General features: G+C 57.9%; 2 protein-coding genes across 5 annotated transcripts in view; both read right to left on the reverse strand.

The window, feature by feature from the left end:
• Positions 1-2,892, reverse strand: part of LSS (lanosterol synthase) — a 32,861-nt gene extending 29,969 nt beyond the window's left edge. For 2 of the 4 annotated variants that reach the window (XM_078154591.1, XM_078154590.1), the window contains exons 1-3: positions 2,761-2,892; positions 2,360-2,516; positions 2,125-2,263 (exon numbers count right to left, since the gene is read on the reverse strand). In XM_078154591.1, the coding sequence (XP_078010717.1) occupies positions 2,125-2,263; positions 2,360-2,516; positions 2,761-2,774 (310 nt within the window). In that variant the 5' untranslated portion in view covers positions 2,775-2,892. The remainder of the gene's footprint in view (positions 1-2,124; positions 2,264-2,359; positions 2,517-2,760) is intronic. The other 2 variants (XM_020973338.2, XM_078154592.1) reach the window with 2 other exon arrangements.
• Positions 2,893-5,407: 2,515 nt separating this feature from the next.
• Positions 5,408-16,538, reverse strand: part of MCM3AP (minichromosome maintenance complex component 3 associated protein) — a 36,730-nt gene continuing 25,599 nt past the window's right edge. Inside the window, 11 exon segments of the mRNA XM_020973364.2 lie at positions 5,408-5,697; positions 6,223-6,361; positions 7,312-7,518; positions 9,045-9,177; positions 9,502-9,759; positions 10,551-10,941; positions 11,468-11,565; positions 12,773-13,028; positions 14,126-14,292; positions 14,656-14,777; positions 14,859-14,927. Coding sequence (XP_020829023.2) covers positions 5,539-5,697; positions 6,223-6,361; positions 7,312-7,518; positions 9,045-9,177; positions 9,502-9,759; positions 10,551-10,941; positions 11,468-11,565; positions 12,773-13,028; positions 14,126-14,292; positions 14,656-14,777; positions 14,859-14,927 — 1,999 coding nt within the window. The 3' untranslated portion in view covers positions 5,408-5,538.

Here is a 16,538-nt window from a genome sequence, read left to right on the forward strand (position 1 = left end):
CCTCCCCACCATTATATGTTCCGTTATATTCCTCCTTCTTCCCCCTTCCACTCCCAAGCCCTCTATGACCCCTGAGGATGGAGTTCTGGGGAAATCTATGTATTGTCTCAGTGCGGCAGAGAGTGCTAGGCCTGGAAGTAGGAATCCTTGGCTTCCTGGACTGTCCTCTGCCCAGCTCTGCACTCCTAGATATTAGCGGCTGGTAAATATTCTGGCGTCCTGATTGTGCCTCCTCTGTACCTGGAATTCTTTCTTTCTGGCTGCCTGCAGTGTTTTCTTTCTTTCATCTGGGAGTTCATGGTTTTGCCTGAGAGGTTCCTTAAAGTTTTCTTTTGGGGTTTCTTTCTTTCTTTTTTTGGCTAGGCAGTGGGGTTAAGTGACTTGCCCAGGGTCGCACAGCTAGTGTTGTGTGTCCGAGGCCGGATTTGAACTCAGGTCTTCCGGACTCCAGGGCCGGTGCTCTATCCACTGTGTCACCTAGCTGCCCCCTTTTGGGGGTTTCTTATGGGAGATAACCAACATATTCTTTCACTTTCTACTTTGCCCTCCTGTAAAATATGATGTCTAGACTCTTTTTGGTCAAGGCTTTCAGACAGTCCAATGACTCTTAAATCCCTTCTCCTTTATCCGTTTTTAGGTCACTTGCTTTTTCGTTCGGATGTACATTTTCTTCTATTTTTTTTTCAGTCTTTTGACTTTGTTTTGATGTTTCTTGATGTCTCATGAAACCACTAGCTTCTATGTGGTCAATACTCATTTTCATGGAGTTATTTCCTGGGGTACAATCTTGTTTCCCTTTTTTCCCTTCTACTGCTCTTATTTGGTTTTTCAAATCATTTTTTAACCTTTTTTGTTTTGTTTTTTAAATGCTTGCTTTATGTCTTCCACAAGTTCCAGTCGGATTTCTGCCTAAGCTATGTTTTTCCCTGTTGATGTTCTGGGTTTATGGATTGAGCTCCTGTCACCATACTGGCTTTCCGAGGGGCACTGTTTCTGTTTGCTCATCCTTCCAGCTTCCTCCGTGACTCGAGGTTGGAGGTGGGCTCCACACACTTCTGAAAGAACTGTCTGAGCTGGTCCTGTCTCTGCCACTATCGGCATCTGGGGAAGCTGCAATTTCAGGGAGCCTCACTGTCTAGCCTTCATCTGGTCTGAAGCTGCTGCCCACCTGGGCATTCTGCTGCAGGTGAGAATGGGGTAAGAGCCACAGAGCTGCTTCAGAGCCTCACCACCCCTTAGCCCAGCCTGGATATGTGAGGACACAGCTTCTACCCTCTTCTAATCCCGGGTGCTGGAAGGCTCCTCGGGGAACAGTCCCAACATCTGCAGACCTGCCTGTCTCCCTAGGCCAGCCTGGCCTGGAGGAAGGACTCACTCCTTTTTCCTTGGATTCAGTCTGGTCTTGCCTAGCAGGTGGTGGAAGGCTGTGACTCTGCCCCAAAGGTGGCCAATTTTAAAAAAGGAACCAGAAAAAAAGTCATTTCTACAATTCCAGTCAAAAAACAGAAAGTACAAGAAAAAAAGCACATTCACAAGGAGCAATAACTAACAAGCCAAGGGCACAGAGCTCTGGGCCTGGAGTCGGCCGACGGGGGTTCAAGTCCTGGGATCCCAACAGCACCGCCCTCCGCCTCGCCAGGGCAGATGACGACTGCAAAGCCCGGTGCATAGTAAGCCCTCGGTAAATTCTTCCTCCCACCATCCTTCCCCGGAGCTTCACATCAGATGGGGAAGAAGCCCACCTCCAAAGAGAAGGCATTTTGTGTGGTCTAGGGGTTAGGGTGATCCAGCGGTGACGGCCCACGAGCGAAGGAGTGTGTGAGACCCCCTTCCCCGCCCCCAACCATTCCGAGACCTCCTCCCTTTCTTCAGAAAGCCAACTCTGAGGACTCCCGCCGTGCCCCCAGGACACCAAGACCAGAGGGGTTAAGGTGGGTGTGGACAGAGGCCCCCAACCTTCATCTGGGAGATAAAGTAATTGAGCAGGAGCCGCCTCCCCCACGGTGCTGCACCTGCCGGTCTCCACGAGGCGCCGCGCGCGTACACACACCTGCCCTCTCACCACACACACACTCACTTGCACACCCACTCGCGCGCACACTCCCCCTCCCCTCCGGGCCCTACCTGGCAGCAGGAAAAGGGGGCCCCCGTAGTCCCCGGGCCAGTGGCCGTCCTCGGCCTGGAGCTTCGAGTAGAACCTCATGCCTTTCCAGGCTCCCTCCCGGGCCGAGCGAGCGGGGGGCACCTCCTCGAAGTATTTCGCCTGCGAAGGGAGGGGGTTTGGTGGGGGATGGGGCTCGAAATCCCCCGCCTGCCCCGCCCCTCCCCTGCTCCTGTCCCTCCCCCCGCCCGCACCCACCGTGTCCAGGCCCACGGCGTGGGCCTCCAGGGCCCTCTGCTCGTCCTCCCCCGGGCCGTACGTCCAGCGCTGCCGGCCCTCCTCGCAGGCCAGGCGCCAGCGGCTCAGCTCCGTGGCCGGGGGGGTCTTGTAGGGGCCGCCCCTCCTCCGCAGGCACCTGGGGGGGGGACCCGAGTGAGGGGGGGGACGGACACGCCCCTGGCCTCTGCCCCGCCCCCCAGGCTCGGCGCGACCCCGCCGAAGGGGGATCCCGGCGCCTCCTCAGTGCGGCTGCAGCCGGGGCGGAGCGGAGCCGGCCAGCGGGCGGCCGGGCAGCCGGGCGGGTGGGCGTTACTGCCGCCCGGCGGGGGCGGGTGGTCGTTAGGCTCGCGGAGGGGAGGGGGTGCGCGGGCGCTACTCACGTGCCGTCCGTCATGGTTCGGGGTTCAGACCCCGGACCCCACGGGGCGCAGCAACAACAGCTACCTCCGACAAGTCTAACCGCTCGGGTCTCAGCCCTGCCGCCGCGGGGACACGCTGGGAATTGTAGTTCCACCCGCAGCTCTCGGGAGCCTGGCGCCACATGAGCCGAGGAGCGCCGGGCCAATGGGAGCGCGTCGGGGGCGGGGCCGCTGCAGACCTCGCGTGCCAGTGGCTGCGGCTGGAACAGTTGAGAAGGGGGGCGTGCGGGGCCCCGCGGAATTGGAGGAGGACTGGGAGGGTGACTGCATGACTCGAGGGGGCGTGGCCACTCGCTTCCTACGCACCCCCCCATCCCCTCAGCCCCGCGAGGGAAGAACCCTGTTCACAGAGGCCCGCTGCCCACCGAGTCAGCTCAAGGCACTGGGCACTTCCTCCCGGGAGGCCCCTCCCCCCCAGTCATCTGCCCTGAGGGCATCGGGCCTGAGTGCAAATGAAGCCCCAGGCGTTTGACCGTGCTGCTCTGGACCTCGATTTTCTCCTCTGTCTAATGGGGGTTTTGGATGGCTCAGTGGGTAGATTTCTGGGCCTGGAGTCAGGAAGACCCGAGTTCATTCCAGCTTCAGACGCTTCCTAGCTAGCTGTGTGCCCCTGGGCAAGTCACTTCACCCTGTTTCCCTCAGTTTTCTCATCTGTCAAATGAGCTGGAGAAGGCAATGGCATTCTAGTATCTTTGCCAAGAAAACCCCACATGGGGTCACAGAGTCCGACATGGCTGAGATCACCCGACAACCAAACGGGACAGCGGGGGATCTTTGGAAAGGGCGATTCCTATCACTGCCTCTCTCATTCCCCTTGCTGAGTCCTGGCCCCAGCCCCTCTGCCCACCAGCATCCTTCCCAGGTGCCTCCAGTCCAGCTCCGCCCCCTCCCACCTCGCCTCTCCTCCCGGACAACCATCCTTTATCCCCAGGAAGTTCAAACCCTCTGCTCTTATTTCCCTCCATCAGCCCCTGAATGCTGGATTTTCCTCTGGCCCCAAGGCTCCTGTCTCCACACCTCTGCTTCATCGTGCTCGTCCCAGAAGATCCTTCCCCATCCCTGGAAGCCCCACACATCTGCCACCTCCTGGCCAGTGAGGCCCTCTCCTGGGGATCACACACAGCCCTCCTAGGGGAGGGGGACCGTTGTGGCTACACATCAGCTCTCCCCCCACAGTGCCTAGGAGCACAGGCAGTTTGCTGCAGAGTAGCTTTTAAATGGGAAAAGAGGAAGCCAACACGGACAATCTCTATGAAACTGCTTACTGTCGGGGAGAGGAGGGGCAGAGGGAGAGAATTTGGAACTCAACATTTTAAAATGAATGTCAAAATATTTTTATGTGTAGTTGTAGAAAAAAATAAAACAATTTAAAAAAACAGTAGGATGCCAAGGCCACCCCCTAGCTGCCCTTCCCAGGCTGGTCAGAGGCCTTGCAGTAGGATCTGGGCCTCTGAGCCCCAGCCTCTGGGCTAACCAGACCTGATCAGAGCATAGGCTCTCACATCCAGGCAGATACAAGGAGGCCTGCACTTGGGAAATGCAGCATCGCCCTGCCTGGAGGGACCTGCAGCCCGGGTCAGGCACTGAGAGGCTCCACCCGGGAAAGACCCAGAGGCCTCTAGGCCAAAGCCCTCTGAACACACCCTGGAACTCCCTTGGCACAGGGGGCTGTGCTTGGGCACTGAACTGCTTCCCAGGCATTTGGGCCGTTTCTGCCCACTTGCCCCCTCTCCTCTCCTGGTCCCAGCCAAGCCCTCCACTTAACGGTCAAACCCAGCCTTTCCACCCCCACAACATGGTGGAAGGTGGCCCCTGGAAGACAGTCCATTCCACCTCTGGGCAGCTGAATCACGAGCCTCCTTCCCGGTTTACAGACCACTGGCACTGCGCTGCCTTCCCCTTTGGACTGGGAGCTCCTCTAGGGCAGGGAGTGGGTTGTGCCTGACACGTAGCGGGTGCTTAGTACAAACTGGCCCATGACTTCCAGGTGCTTAAAAACTCCCCTGGACCAGAAATGGTCCTGCCGGCTGGGCTTCCAGCCAGGTCAGGCCAGGCCAGAAGGCAGCAGAACACCCCCAGCCTGCTCCTGGGAACTCCCCTTAGTCCAGTCCGTGACGTTGCTCACACTGCTGGCACCCAACCAATGGCACTTCCTTCACTAAACCGCCCTAGATCCTCCAGCTGCCTCCAAGACCTGCCCACCCCGCACCTGAACTCCCCCTTGAGTTATGAGCCATTTATCCCTAACATTCAGCCAAAGCTGAGCTCAGCCAGAGCGTCCCCTGAGCTTTGCCCTCCCGCAACGTGGGAGCAGCGCACACCCCACGTTGGCAGCGTCACCCCCAGGCTCGAGGGGGGTCCCGTGGGGGAGGCTCTGTGTGTTCCATTTCACCCTGGCCAGGTTAGAAAACACATGGGCAAGACCAGAAATTCGGAGATAAACATGAAAAAAGGAAAACAGTGAAGTTTCACACTGATAGAGGCCTGTGCAGAGCAGCTGAGAGAAGAGAACACGTGTGGAGCTTTGCCAAAGGCCTGGGATGGGTACAGGGGGAGGTTCCAGCCACAGCCCGGCCGCTTGCTCCAGCACTGCTAGACAAAGGCATCATGCGGTCACACTCTTTATTTCCATGATTTACAGCCACAGTCCCAGCTGCTGGTCGAGCACCTGCAGAGAACATTATTATGTGTACATCAAGCGCGGCCCCTTGTGGGAAGAGGCCCCCCCCGGGGGTCTTGTCAAATGTCCACCATGTCCAACAGCGTGGAGAGGTGACGCTCACAGACCAGCTCCTCCTCTCTCGTCCTTTGGAGCAGGTTTTCCAAGCGTTTCAGTTTGTCAGCCAAAGACACGTCCGTCTCCGGGGACTGCTGCCGCCGGTCACTGATCTTCTCGTCCTTTGAAAATGAGAGAAGCTGGGGTCAGAGCCTGGCTTTGTGGGAGGGTCTCAGACCTTCCTTCCCACGGCTAACAAGACGGGAGCAGGACGAAGGCCCCCCCCACAGAGAGAGCCCACACTCGCCAGGCCGAGGTCGGCACGCCAGGGGGCAGGCACGGCTGAGGACAGAAAGGACCGATCCCACCCTACCAATGTTTGGTTTGTGTCTGTTCTCTTCTATGGCTTGCAGCCTGAGACCCTGCACAGGAAGGTGCCTGCATCCCCTCCCAGGGCCTTGAGGACACACACACGCACGTGGCACGCATACATGTGCACATACAGACAACACATGCGCACACACTTTAGTGCCGGTCACGCAAGCCAGAGGCTGCACTCCTTGCCTCAGCAGAGACCCAGCTTCAGAGAACATTCCCCCCAGCCCCGATGGCCGCTGACCCGAGCGGCCGCCTCGGGAGGCCCTCCAGGTGCCCTTCAGCTCTGACCTGCAGGCCAAGCTCTCTCTCTGAGCAGAATTCCACCTTACCTGGGGGCTCGTGGTCGCCGACCCTCGGAGCGTCTGGGGCGTTGATACGAGAGCTTGAGGAAGGTACAGGGGGAGGGGGCTTGAATCTGGCCCCTGCTCAGGGTCTCCAGCCAGCCACTGACGCAGCTGGTCCTCGAACCTAAGGGGACAAAGGACGTGACTTTTCAGAAATCTTCTCAGGGCTCATGCCCTTCTTCCCACGGGGGCATCAGTTTAGGAGGCGAGTCACAGCAAGGTTCTCTTCTCAAAATGGCTTCCCAGCGGCCAGCCCCAGCACCATCCTGGCCGCCCCCTATCAGCTGGGGCCTTTCTCACATGCACGTCCTTATCCAAATAAAAAGTCCTTGGTAAAGGCAATGTGCTTAAAAAGGAACAGAACAGGGACTGAAAATGTGGTAGCATGGTCCCAGGTTCAGTGCAAACACGCACGCACGCACACACACCCCACATTCTTTCTCACTTTCTCTCTCCCCCCCTTTCTCTCCCTCTCTCTCCCCCCCTTCTTTCCTTTTCTCTCTCTTTCCTCATCTCTCCCTCCTTTCTTTTTCCCTCTCTCTCCCTTTCTGTCTCTCACTTTCTCCCCAGCTCTTCTTCCCCTTCCTTCTTTCTCCCCTTTCCTTCCCCCCACTCCAAAACCAACTATAGAAATGGTGCTGAGAAGATGAGACACAGAAGAAAACCCCCAAACTCCTTAAGGAAACTCCCCCTAGCCTGCAGCTCCCCATGACCCCCTCCTGCTGCAGTCCCACCCACTGCCTGGGCTCGGCAGGAGAGAAGGCAGAGGGCCAGCCTTCTGCCAACCCTGTCACTGCCGCTGGGAGGAGCTGAGGGACTGAGAGTCTGCCCTGGGGTGCCATGTGCCCAGAGGGATGAGGCCTGCAGCCAGGGCCAGGGGCACACCACAGGCACAGTGGCTGTCTGCTGCAGCCTCCCCTTGGGAGCCTGCCGGACTGGGGGCTTCCACACAGCGGCCCAGGACAGGGACAGGGGAGCCCCGGCCCCGAAGCCGCAGAGTATCCATGGGAGGAAGAGCAGGGAGACTGGGAGGAAGAAGAGGCAGGAGGGGCCCCTGTCCCGACATCACCTCACCTCCTGCTCTCCTCCTTCTCCAGCTGAAGGCTGGCAGACAGGCGCCCCGGCAGCAGCTCTGAGGCTGAGGCCGTGCGGGCGAGCTCCTCAGCGTCTGGCACGTGGCCAGCGCAGCCGCTCTCTGGGCCCCTGGTCCTGCCATAGGGAACGTGGAACCATGAAGAGAAGAAGCCCTTGGTAGGTGATGGCAAAGGCCTCGTGCCCAAACTGTCAGAAGAAAAAGAGAACAGTTAGAGATGGGAACAGGTTCATCTGCAGGGTGTCCATCCACGGCTGCCACCACCCCAACACCCCAACATGACCCACGTGCTCTCCCGGGGCATGGCTCCCAGGGAGTGGACACGCTTTCTCCAGAAACATGAAGAAATCATGTTCTGTCAGAAGGCTTTTCTTAGGGGGATTACTGCGGCCATTAGGGGGCACCACTGGGCATAGAGAGCTGGGCCTGGAGTCAGAAGATCTGAGTTCAAATCCAGCCTCAGACCCTTCCTCATTGAGAAACTTGGAAGGAAACTAGATATCTATGGGGCAGTGGTAATGGTGGGGGAGGGGGTGTTTCAGGCCCGAAAGGGCAGCAGCCAGGACCAGGGCCCAGAAACAGAATCTGAAACATCCATCGTCAGAAACGCCAAAGACCAGCTGGACCAGAACAAGGACTGAGCGAAAGGGGACCATGTTGACTGAGCCTGGAGAGGCAGGATGGAAGGGGCTCTCCAGGCCCCTCCCCTGGAGGGATCGGGGTGGGGCCAAGGGGCACCCATGGAGCCAGGCAGAGAGGGGACAGCAGCCTGCTCAGATGCACTCTTGCGCAGCAGCCTAAATGGGCACATTCAGGGAGAGGGAGGCGGAGGTGGGCCCTTGGCAGAAAAAGGAGCCGCTTGGCAGGGAAAGACCTGCCTTGCCAGGTGCACCTGAGACGGGCTGAGCTTGGAAAGACTGAGGCAGCAGGAAAGGTCTGGTGGGCCAAAGGCCTGGACACAAATTGGGCGCCCCCTGCCCTCCGCTGGCAGAGAGAGAAGACAGCAGGGCACACAGATGCTGTGGGCCCTCCCTGGGTGGGAAGAAACGATGGCTCTCCAAGGGGGTTTGGGAAAGCGCCAGGAGACGCACGTGTGGGGGGGCAGTGCAGTACCCACAAGAGTGCCACTAATGGAGGACAGTCCTGGAAAGCCGAGGAAGCACACAGAATACTGCACACCACGTCTGGCATGGTCTTTGGACTCTTGGTTCAATACAGATAGAGAGAGAGAGAGAGAGAGAGAGAGAGAGAGAGAGAGAGAGAGAGAGAGAGAGAGAGACAGAGAGAGAGAGAGAGAGAGAGAGAGAGAGGAGAGGGAGGGAGAGGGAGAGGGAGAGAGAGAGAAAACGAGCGAGAGAGAGAGAGTGTGTACGTATGTGTACGTGTCTGTTTGCATATTGCCATGTGTGCATGTACTGTGGATACAGTGCATGTGTGTGCATAACACAGGCGTGTGTTTGCATATGTGCTGTGTGAACATACATGCATTGTGTGTATACCTGTGTCTATGTGTGTGTGTTTGTGTATATATGCATGCACAGGGGCATTGCATGTGTTTGCACATATGCCTGTATTGGCATACACAGGAATTTGTGTGTACATTTGCGTGTATGTATTTGTGTGTATGCACGGGCATTTGGGCATGTGTTTGCATCTGTGCCTGTGTGTGCACACATGTGTGTGCATTAGGGCCCGGGCAGGAAAACAAACACACCGTCCTCGTCCATGTCGCTGGGCCTCTCTCTGGGTCTGCAGCCTGGCGTGTTCCCAGGACCCAGGGACATCATAGCCTTTTAAATGGCTTTTGAAAAAGTAGACGCAGATCTGGCCATCTTCACTCAGAGCCTCTGAGGAGACAAAGGGATAAATGAAGGAATGAATGAAGGAATGAATAAGGGAATGCTGCCTCTGGAGATCGTGGCCCCTTGGCAGCCGTTCACCCAGCAGGGTGCCCAGCCCAAGAGTGTCCTGGCCATGGCCAATGGCTCTGAGAGGCCTGACCCTCCACCCCAGGGGCCCAGCCTAGATCTCCTCCAGCCGGTGTGTCTTGGGGAGCCAATGGAAGAAGTGGGTTTAGGCGCCCAGGGCCCCTGTGATGGATGTAGGGGAACCATCTACCTGGTGACTCCTCCCTCCCTCCCCCCCAGCCCAGCAGTTGTTTTCCGCACTACCTGACATGACGGGCAGTCTGGGTGGCTTCCAATCCCGCAGCCTGTGGTTGACACACAGAGCTATGAGGTCATCCCATGGAATCTCGTCCACTGAGGGGCCCATCTCTCCCAAGGTCCACACGGCCTTGTTCTTCCACTTGGTGTATGTTCGACTCAGAAGGTTCTCCACCTGTGACTGAAGGATGGGCTGAGTCTGGCCACAGCTTGGAATCTGGGACACATACTGGAAGATCATGGTGCACACAAGCCGCCAGGGAGCTGAAAAGACAAGACAGCTGAGGTCACAAACGAATGAACACACACACACACACACACACACACGCGCACGCAGGCAGGCACAAGGAATCCATGGTGTGTGGGCCAGGCTGTCCCTGGCTCAGACACTGGGGCCCCCCTCCAGCACAGAGAGACCTCAAGGGGACACCATGCCCATCCTGGGCCCGGGGACAGAGGTGGGGGGACAGCTACAACTGTCCTCAGTGGGGGGCCTCATCAGCATCCCAGCTCCAGGGGGTGGGATTCCTAAGGACCACCAAGGGAGAGGCCTCCAGCGGCCAACGTGGCACCGAGCTCTGGGGCCCCTGGTCCTGCCTGGCCCTGGGGCCCAGGCCGCCCAGGGCCTTGCTGCACTAATGGTGCTCCTCTGCTGGAGAACATCAGGGCCGGGGCCGTGACAAATCTGAAAGACAGAGTCCAATGGACTCGCTGCATAGAGAAGGAAACTGAGTCCCAGTGACCAGGCCAAGGTCACACCACTGAGAGATGCTTCCGCAGAAGCCCCATCAGATGAGGGAGAGGGAAAACACCCTGCATGGCCACAGCAGCCCCTGGCTACTCAGAGCTCCGCGGGTCTGATGGAGCCCGCACATCCCGGTGGGGGACGCTGGAGCCAGGATGACCAAGGTTCAAGTCTCTCTGCTGAACCCTACTGGCCACGTGGCCAGTCACATCAACTCCCAAGGGCTCCCGGCCACAAGCTGCGGAAGGCGGAAGGAGCTCCACCACGGAAGTCTGCCGGCACCCTCCATCCCTTCTGTCTGGCCACCTACCTCCCTGGGGGGGAAGGTCCATGTGGGGCAGCTGGAAGGACAGCATGACCTTCTTCAGCCAGGCCAGGTGGCTGGGCTCATTCCACTGGAGGTGAGGAAGCACCTTATTGCCCCCCGGCTCTGCAAACTCGGTGATGGGCCAGGACAGGTGGCAGAGCTGCTCAGAGGAGGCCGCCTCGGCCAGGAAGTACAAGACACTGTTGAAGAGCTCGATGATGGCGCTGGGCTCCTGAGAGGGCAGGCCGGCCACACGCCGCTCCTTGCGGTCATAGAAGAAGCGGTCGCTGAACTCACGGCTGATGCCGTCCTCAATGTACTGCGGCAGAGTCTGGCAGCAGAGCTCCAGGGAGCTGGGGCAGTGAGACACCAGCCACTTCACAGCCTGGGACACCTGGGGGCAACATGGGCAGCGGGTGAGGGGACTTGGCTGGGACAAATTGGGAGCAAGCGTCTATCTGCATTTGCCAAGGGGAGTGCTCTTGGCCTTCATCCACCACGCCACCCCAGGACCCCCAGCCCTCATCCCCCGCACGCCTACGCCCACTGCTCCTCTGCTGGGAGAGTGACAGCGTCCAGCCAAAGCTGGTGAGACTCTTGCTTTGGGCCACCTTGATGGGGGACCACCAGAACCTCTCCCCTAAGTGGGGCCAGTGTCCCTGGTAGGCACCCCAAGACCCTTCTCCTGGTCTCCAAGTCTGCTTCAGGAGAAGTCTGGGGCCGAGCCCAAGCACCCTCAGGTGGGGAGCTTCCGCTGGGGCTCTCTGATGGCTATGGGCTATTCTGGAAGAACAACTCATGTACAGGGATTCCTGCAGATAACAACACGGTGCTGGAATTCAGCAAGATAAAGCAGCTTCAAAGCCATTCACCCCCAAATGTGGTTTACCACCTGCCAGCGATCCAAGGCGCCGTCTTACCCTGCTGGTGCCCTGTAGGTCACTGACGGTGGCTGGGATCTCCACAACGATGTAATCTGAAATGAGCTGTGACGAAACCAAGTCCTGGAGCATCAGACCTTGGAGAGAAGCAGACAAATCGCTCAAGGGCTGCCGCGCATCAGCGTGAGCGGATCCACCCCTGCTTACACTGGCCTTGCTCCTCGCACCCCTGGCTCAAGGAGACCACTGTTGGGACGAGTGAGGGCAGCGTCAGACCCGACAGCACCTCACCCAATGCCCACGAGGCTCAGAGAGGCAGAAACCTTCACAGGGATCCCTGCAGGCTGCCCACTGACTTAGAAAATCCCTCTTAACATTATCTATGTTCTGTGATACTTTCACTGATTTTGCAAACGTTTCCCAGTGGCTTTTGGATGTGGTCAGGGCTGCCCTGGGCCCCAACATCTGACGCCTCTGGCTGAAGGGAGCCCAGCCAGGCAATAGCGGAGTCAGATCAGATGGGACCCACTTCACGGGGCTGTTATGAGGGGCCCAGGAGGTCGGACATGAAGAACTTTTGGAAGGGGCACTTTGAGAAGCAGGACGCTCCCCCTCCCTAGGCAGCTCTCTAGGCTGCCATGTCACAGCCGATTCCTTTTGGAGAAGGGTTGCACTAGATGGCCACAGAGGTCTCTTTCTAGTCTAAATCCCATGCATGCTGCGAAGGAATCCAAGGATTCTAGAGGTGAAGGGGAAGAGAGAGAGCAGACCAGTGGCAGACAGACCACTTGTGTGAAGCCCCAGGGTGTGCCTGGCCTTTAGACTGCCTGGCATTTGTCTGAGGATGTCCAAGCCCCTCTCCACACACTCCAGCTGGTGCCGATTGGCTCCCTATCACCTCCAAAATGTGTCTAGCATTTAAGGCCTTCAGAGCCAGGTCCCCCCACCTTTCCAGTCTTGCTCCTTTACCCCCCCCCACACCCTCAAGTCCCTCTTCAGCACCCCCTCCCAAGCCTCCTGAACACCGGCTGGCCCTCTGCCTATTCTCTCCCACTGATCCTGTCTGTGCGTAGCTGTTTGCATGCTGAGGGCAGGAGCTGTCCTTTGCCTCGCTTCGTACCCCCAGCCTGGTACACAAGAGGCACTCGGGAAAGGCTTCCCACAGCCCTGACCCTTCACAGCAGGACTTAACTGGGAGCAAGGAGATGATCAGTGACCGGGGAAAGGCTGAAGGCACCCCAAGGAGAATGGCCACAGACAGTCCAGGGAGGCCTGGGAAGACTCATGTGAACTAGGGACCATCCCAAAGCCAGGCGGGGCTGGCTCCCCACCCGGGGGCCTCACCTTCCTCCACTTCACTCACGGCAGCCCCCTCCTGGCCGGGCACCAGAACCACCAGTGGCACCAGGGGGTGGAAGGGCTTTGCCTGCAGCAGCTGTTTGAGCTGCAGCAGGGCCGCGAGCCAGTAGGCGTCCTCCTCGGCCAGCGCGGCGCTCTTCCCTGGGGCGGGCAGCAGGAAGAGCAGGCCACTGGTGCCCAGAAGCTCCTTCTGCGTCTCGGCGGTGTCAAGAGCTGAATCACTCAGCAGGCCATGGGCCACCTACGAGGACACAGCAGGAGTGGGTCAGGGGGAGGCAGCAGCCGCCAGGAAGCACGAGAGGCGCGAGCCCAGACTCAAAGAGGATGACATCTGATTGAGAGGGGCTCAGGTCTGACTCCCCTAATCACGCCTTTCAACGAAAATGGTCATCACAAGCATTCACACTGCATCGGAGTGGCCCATCTCCAAGTGTGCCCGACTCCAGGCAAGAGAGGGAGGTGAAGTGATCTTCCCGGGGTCCCACAGGTGCGCTAAGCATCTGAGGCCGGCTCAGAAGTCCCCAACCTTGCACTCTGTCCACGGCCCCACAAAGGCATGGGGCTGGCCCTTCTGGCCACCACAACTCACACCGTCCCTCCCTTGGTCACCGTAGGCTCTCGCTTCATGAACTGCCAAGTCAAACCCAGAGTTCCGTGAGCTCGGTCCCAGGCTGGCTGTCCTGGCCACAGAGCCGCAGGTGCGGCCTGTGTGGACGCCGAGGGTGGCCAGGTGGGCTTCACCACAGGAATCAGGCCTGACTCCTCCTGCCTGCTCCCTCCCTCATGCCCTGTCTCCTCCTGCCTGCTCCCTCCCTCACGCCCTGTCAAGGTGGGACTCAAGCTGGGACTCTGGGTGGGTCACTTTACCTGGAGGCTCCACACTGCCCAGCAGACCGTGCCGTATGCACAGAGAGCAGGCCTTGGGACAGGAGGACCTGGATTCTGGTCCTGCCTCTGACACAATGCCACCCCCTGGTGCCTGAGGTGCTAACGAGTGCTGTAGACTAGGAGAGAGCTTCCACACTGGAAGACACCCCCCCCATGCCCACCCTGACCTCTGACAACATCACGAGCGACCCCCACGGGAGCCACAATGGCCAGATGTCCAGCATGCCTCCATCCACGCTCCTCTACCTGGGCCCCACTCCGTGCCTCATGCTCGGTGGGCAGTGGCCTCGCTGCTGAGAGCCCTCCGAGGGAGGCCTCGATAAGCACAGGCCAGACAAGGGAAGGAGTAAACACACAAGGGAGGACGTGTCACAGCCCCTTCCACCTGCTGACCGTCGGCGGCGAAGGAAGGGCAGAGGCCCAGCCACTGCTTGGCCCTCACACACACACCTTAATGCACACATGGACCCAGACCGTCCGACTGCCTTTAGTGGCACAGGCATTCAGCAGGGTGAGCGTCTGGATCCCCTCGGAAGCACAACAGGTGCCATTTTGTAAGTCTTCATAGCCCATGAACTTGACTTTCAGCCAGTTTGCTAGAATCCTACCATCAGAAAATGAAGGAAACAAACCCCAAAGGTGAAGGTGGGGGGGGGGAGAGGAGGCCCAGCCACACCTCCATGGACTGACTGACTGCCCAAAGGGAGGCAGACTCTGGCACACACTTCCCAAGATCCAAACCCCTCGGGGTCAAAGTCAGCCAAACCTACAGAAAACCTTCATGGATGGCTGAGGTCTTCAGAACAAATGCCCACCCATGGAAAGACCCAAGGCCAAGCGGAGCCCACGCCAGAGGGCGTGTGCCGAGCTGACAACACATCAGCTCATGGGCCAGGTGTGTGAATTCTGGGAATGCTGGGGGTCCTGAGCAGGCTTGGCAAAGTCTCAGGCCTCGAAGGCAGGCTCACCTGCTGGAACGCCAGAGGCAGGCTCTTCACTGTCGGGCAGCACCAACACCAGCTTCCAGAACACCTGCTCCCTCTGCCCAGGGTAATGCTCAGCAATAAGGGCTGGCAGGTCCAGAGGAGTCCACACGGCTTCACTGGGAAAGAGACGCCAGATCAAGAGTCAATCAAACAGCCCTCTTCTGCGGCACAATGAACCTTTAACCCCATTAACAAACCTCAGTAGCTGCTGGTAGAAATACTGAACCTTCATCTGGTGGATTGTCTTGTTTCTCATCCATCGTAACCTAAGAAAGAAAGAGAAGCCACAGCCTCAGTGGCCTTGGAGGGGATTTGCCAGACGGGCAGGAGACATGACCCTGGCCTGGGAAGCCTCATGTCAGGAAGACCTCTCGCCCCCGGCCCCACATTGGCCCCCGCCTGGCAGCAGCAGCAGGGGAGGAGGAGCTTTCCCATCCAGCACAAGCCATGCTCTCCTGCCCTCTCCAAGAAAGGGAGGAGGAGGAGGAAAAGCCCAAAGAGCAGGAGAAAGGCCACAGGTTTGTACCAAGGCTAGCCATGCACATTCATCCTTGCTGGCTTCTCCCAAACACCAACCACCAGTGACCTGTCAGCTCACTTCACAGGCCCCTCGTGAACATGGCCTGGTCTGCCCGGCCCTCTCCTCTCTGGAGCCTCCCAAGTTCTCAGGGTGCTGCTTCTCATGACCGAGGCAGAAAGCTTTATTTACAGAACATCCAATTTTGTCAGGGAGACGGGAAATGAGTACAGTGCTCTCACCAGTAAATAAATGTTTACTTTCAAATTATTTGGGTATGGGAACAAAGAAACCAAATCACCAGAAACAAAGGAAAAAATTAACCTTCCAAAATCGTTTCCTGTGACTGCTCTGCCTCTTTCCCCTCCTCTAGCCCACTTGACGATCCAATTCACCTAAACACATTCCAGTCTGAGTACTTCTGTACTGCCCATATTTCAAGTGAAACCCACAACCCCAATTTCCTGAGTCTGATCAGCCTGGTACTGGGGGAGGGGAAGGAAGAGCCTTCATGTGATGCCTACTTGAGATCTGGAGGCTAGCACCATGACCCTGAGTTTCCCCCTTTTTCCTTTCTATTTATGCAAAGACCACTTAAGAAAAGTTTTTTAAAAGATGAATAAAAGATTAGAGAGATAAATGATTCGACGTTTACATATGCATTCACACACACGACACATTAGATATACATACACATGTGTGCAAGTGTGTGCATCGCTCTGCTTCTGTTCGGACTGCAATCATCAGTTCAGGGCTAATACAGATTTTGGAGACGATCGAGTTCAACCTCTCACTGTGCGGAAGAGCCTGCGGTCCAGGCCACCCCATTGGGCTGAGCTCCAAGCCTCCAGGCTCCTTCCCTCTCCCACCCCAGCAACATCCTCACCATCCAAGGCAGGGCCCAGATTCTAACGCCTCAGAGGCACTGCCCAGGCCCGCCCCTGGCAGAGAGAGAGGCTCGCTCCCAGGGAGGTGGGGCAGAGATGATCCCAAGGGCACTGAAGGGTGGACCTGGCTGCCACAAACAGACAGAAATGGAAGAGCCCTCAGACAGTGAAGGCGCCCCTGTAGAGCTTTTTTGCCTTCACGGCTACATCCAAATGGGGGGAGGTCACAGACGGACTAAGTCCTAGCATACCTGAGAGGGACCCAGCAGTGGGGCCTCGATAAGGACGTCTGCAGGCATCGAGGTGGCGTCCTGGATGGACGGAGGAGGAGAGGCTGCACAGCAGCCCCCCCGTGACCTCAGAGTCACGCAGCTAGCCCTGAGGCAGAGACTGCACGACCCCCCCAAATTACTATTGGAAGATTTAAAAAGGCCTTTAATCCAGTAGAAAAAAATAGTCCTCAAGGCTCTCCT

The sequence above is a fragment of the Phascolarctos cinereus genome, unplaced genomic scaffold (genome assembly GCF_003287225.1).
Source record: "Phascolarctos cinereus isolate Bilbo 61053 unplaced genomic scaffold, phaCin_HiC Scaffold_5;HRSCAF=322, whole genome shotgun sequence".
NCBI classification, from domain to species: Eukaryota; Metazoa; Chordata; class Mammalia; order Diprotodontia; family Phascolarctidae; genus Phascolarctos; species Phascolarctos cinereus.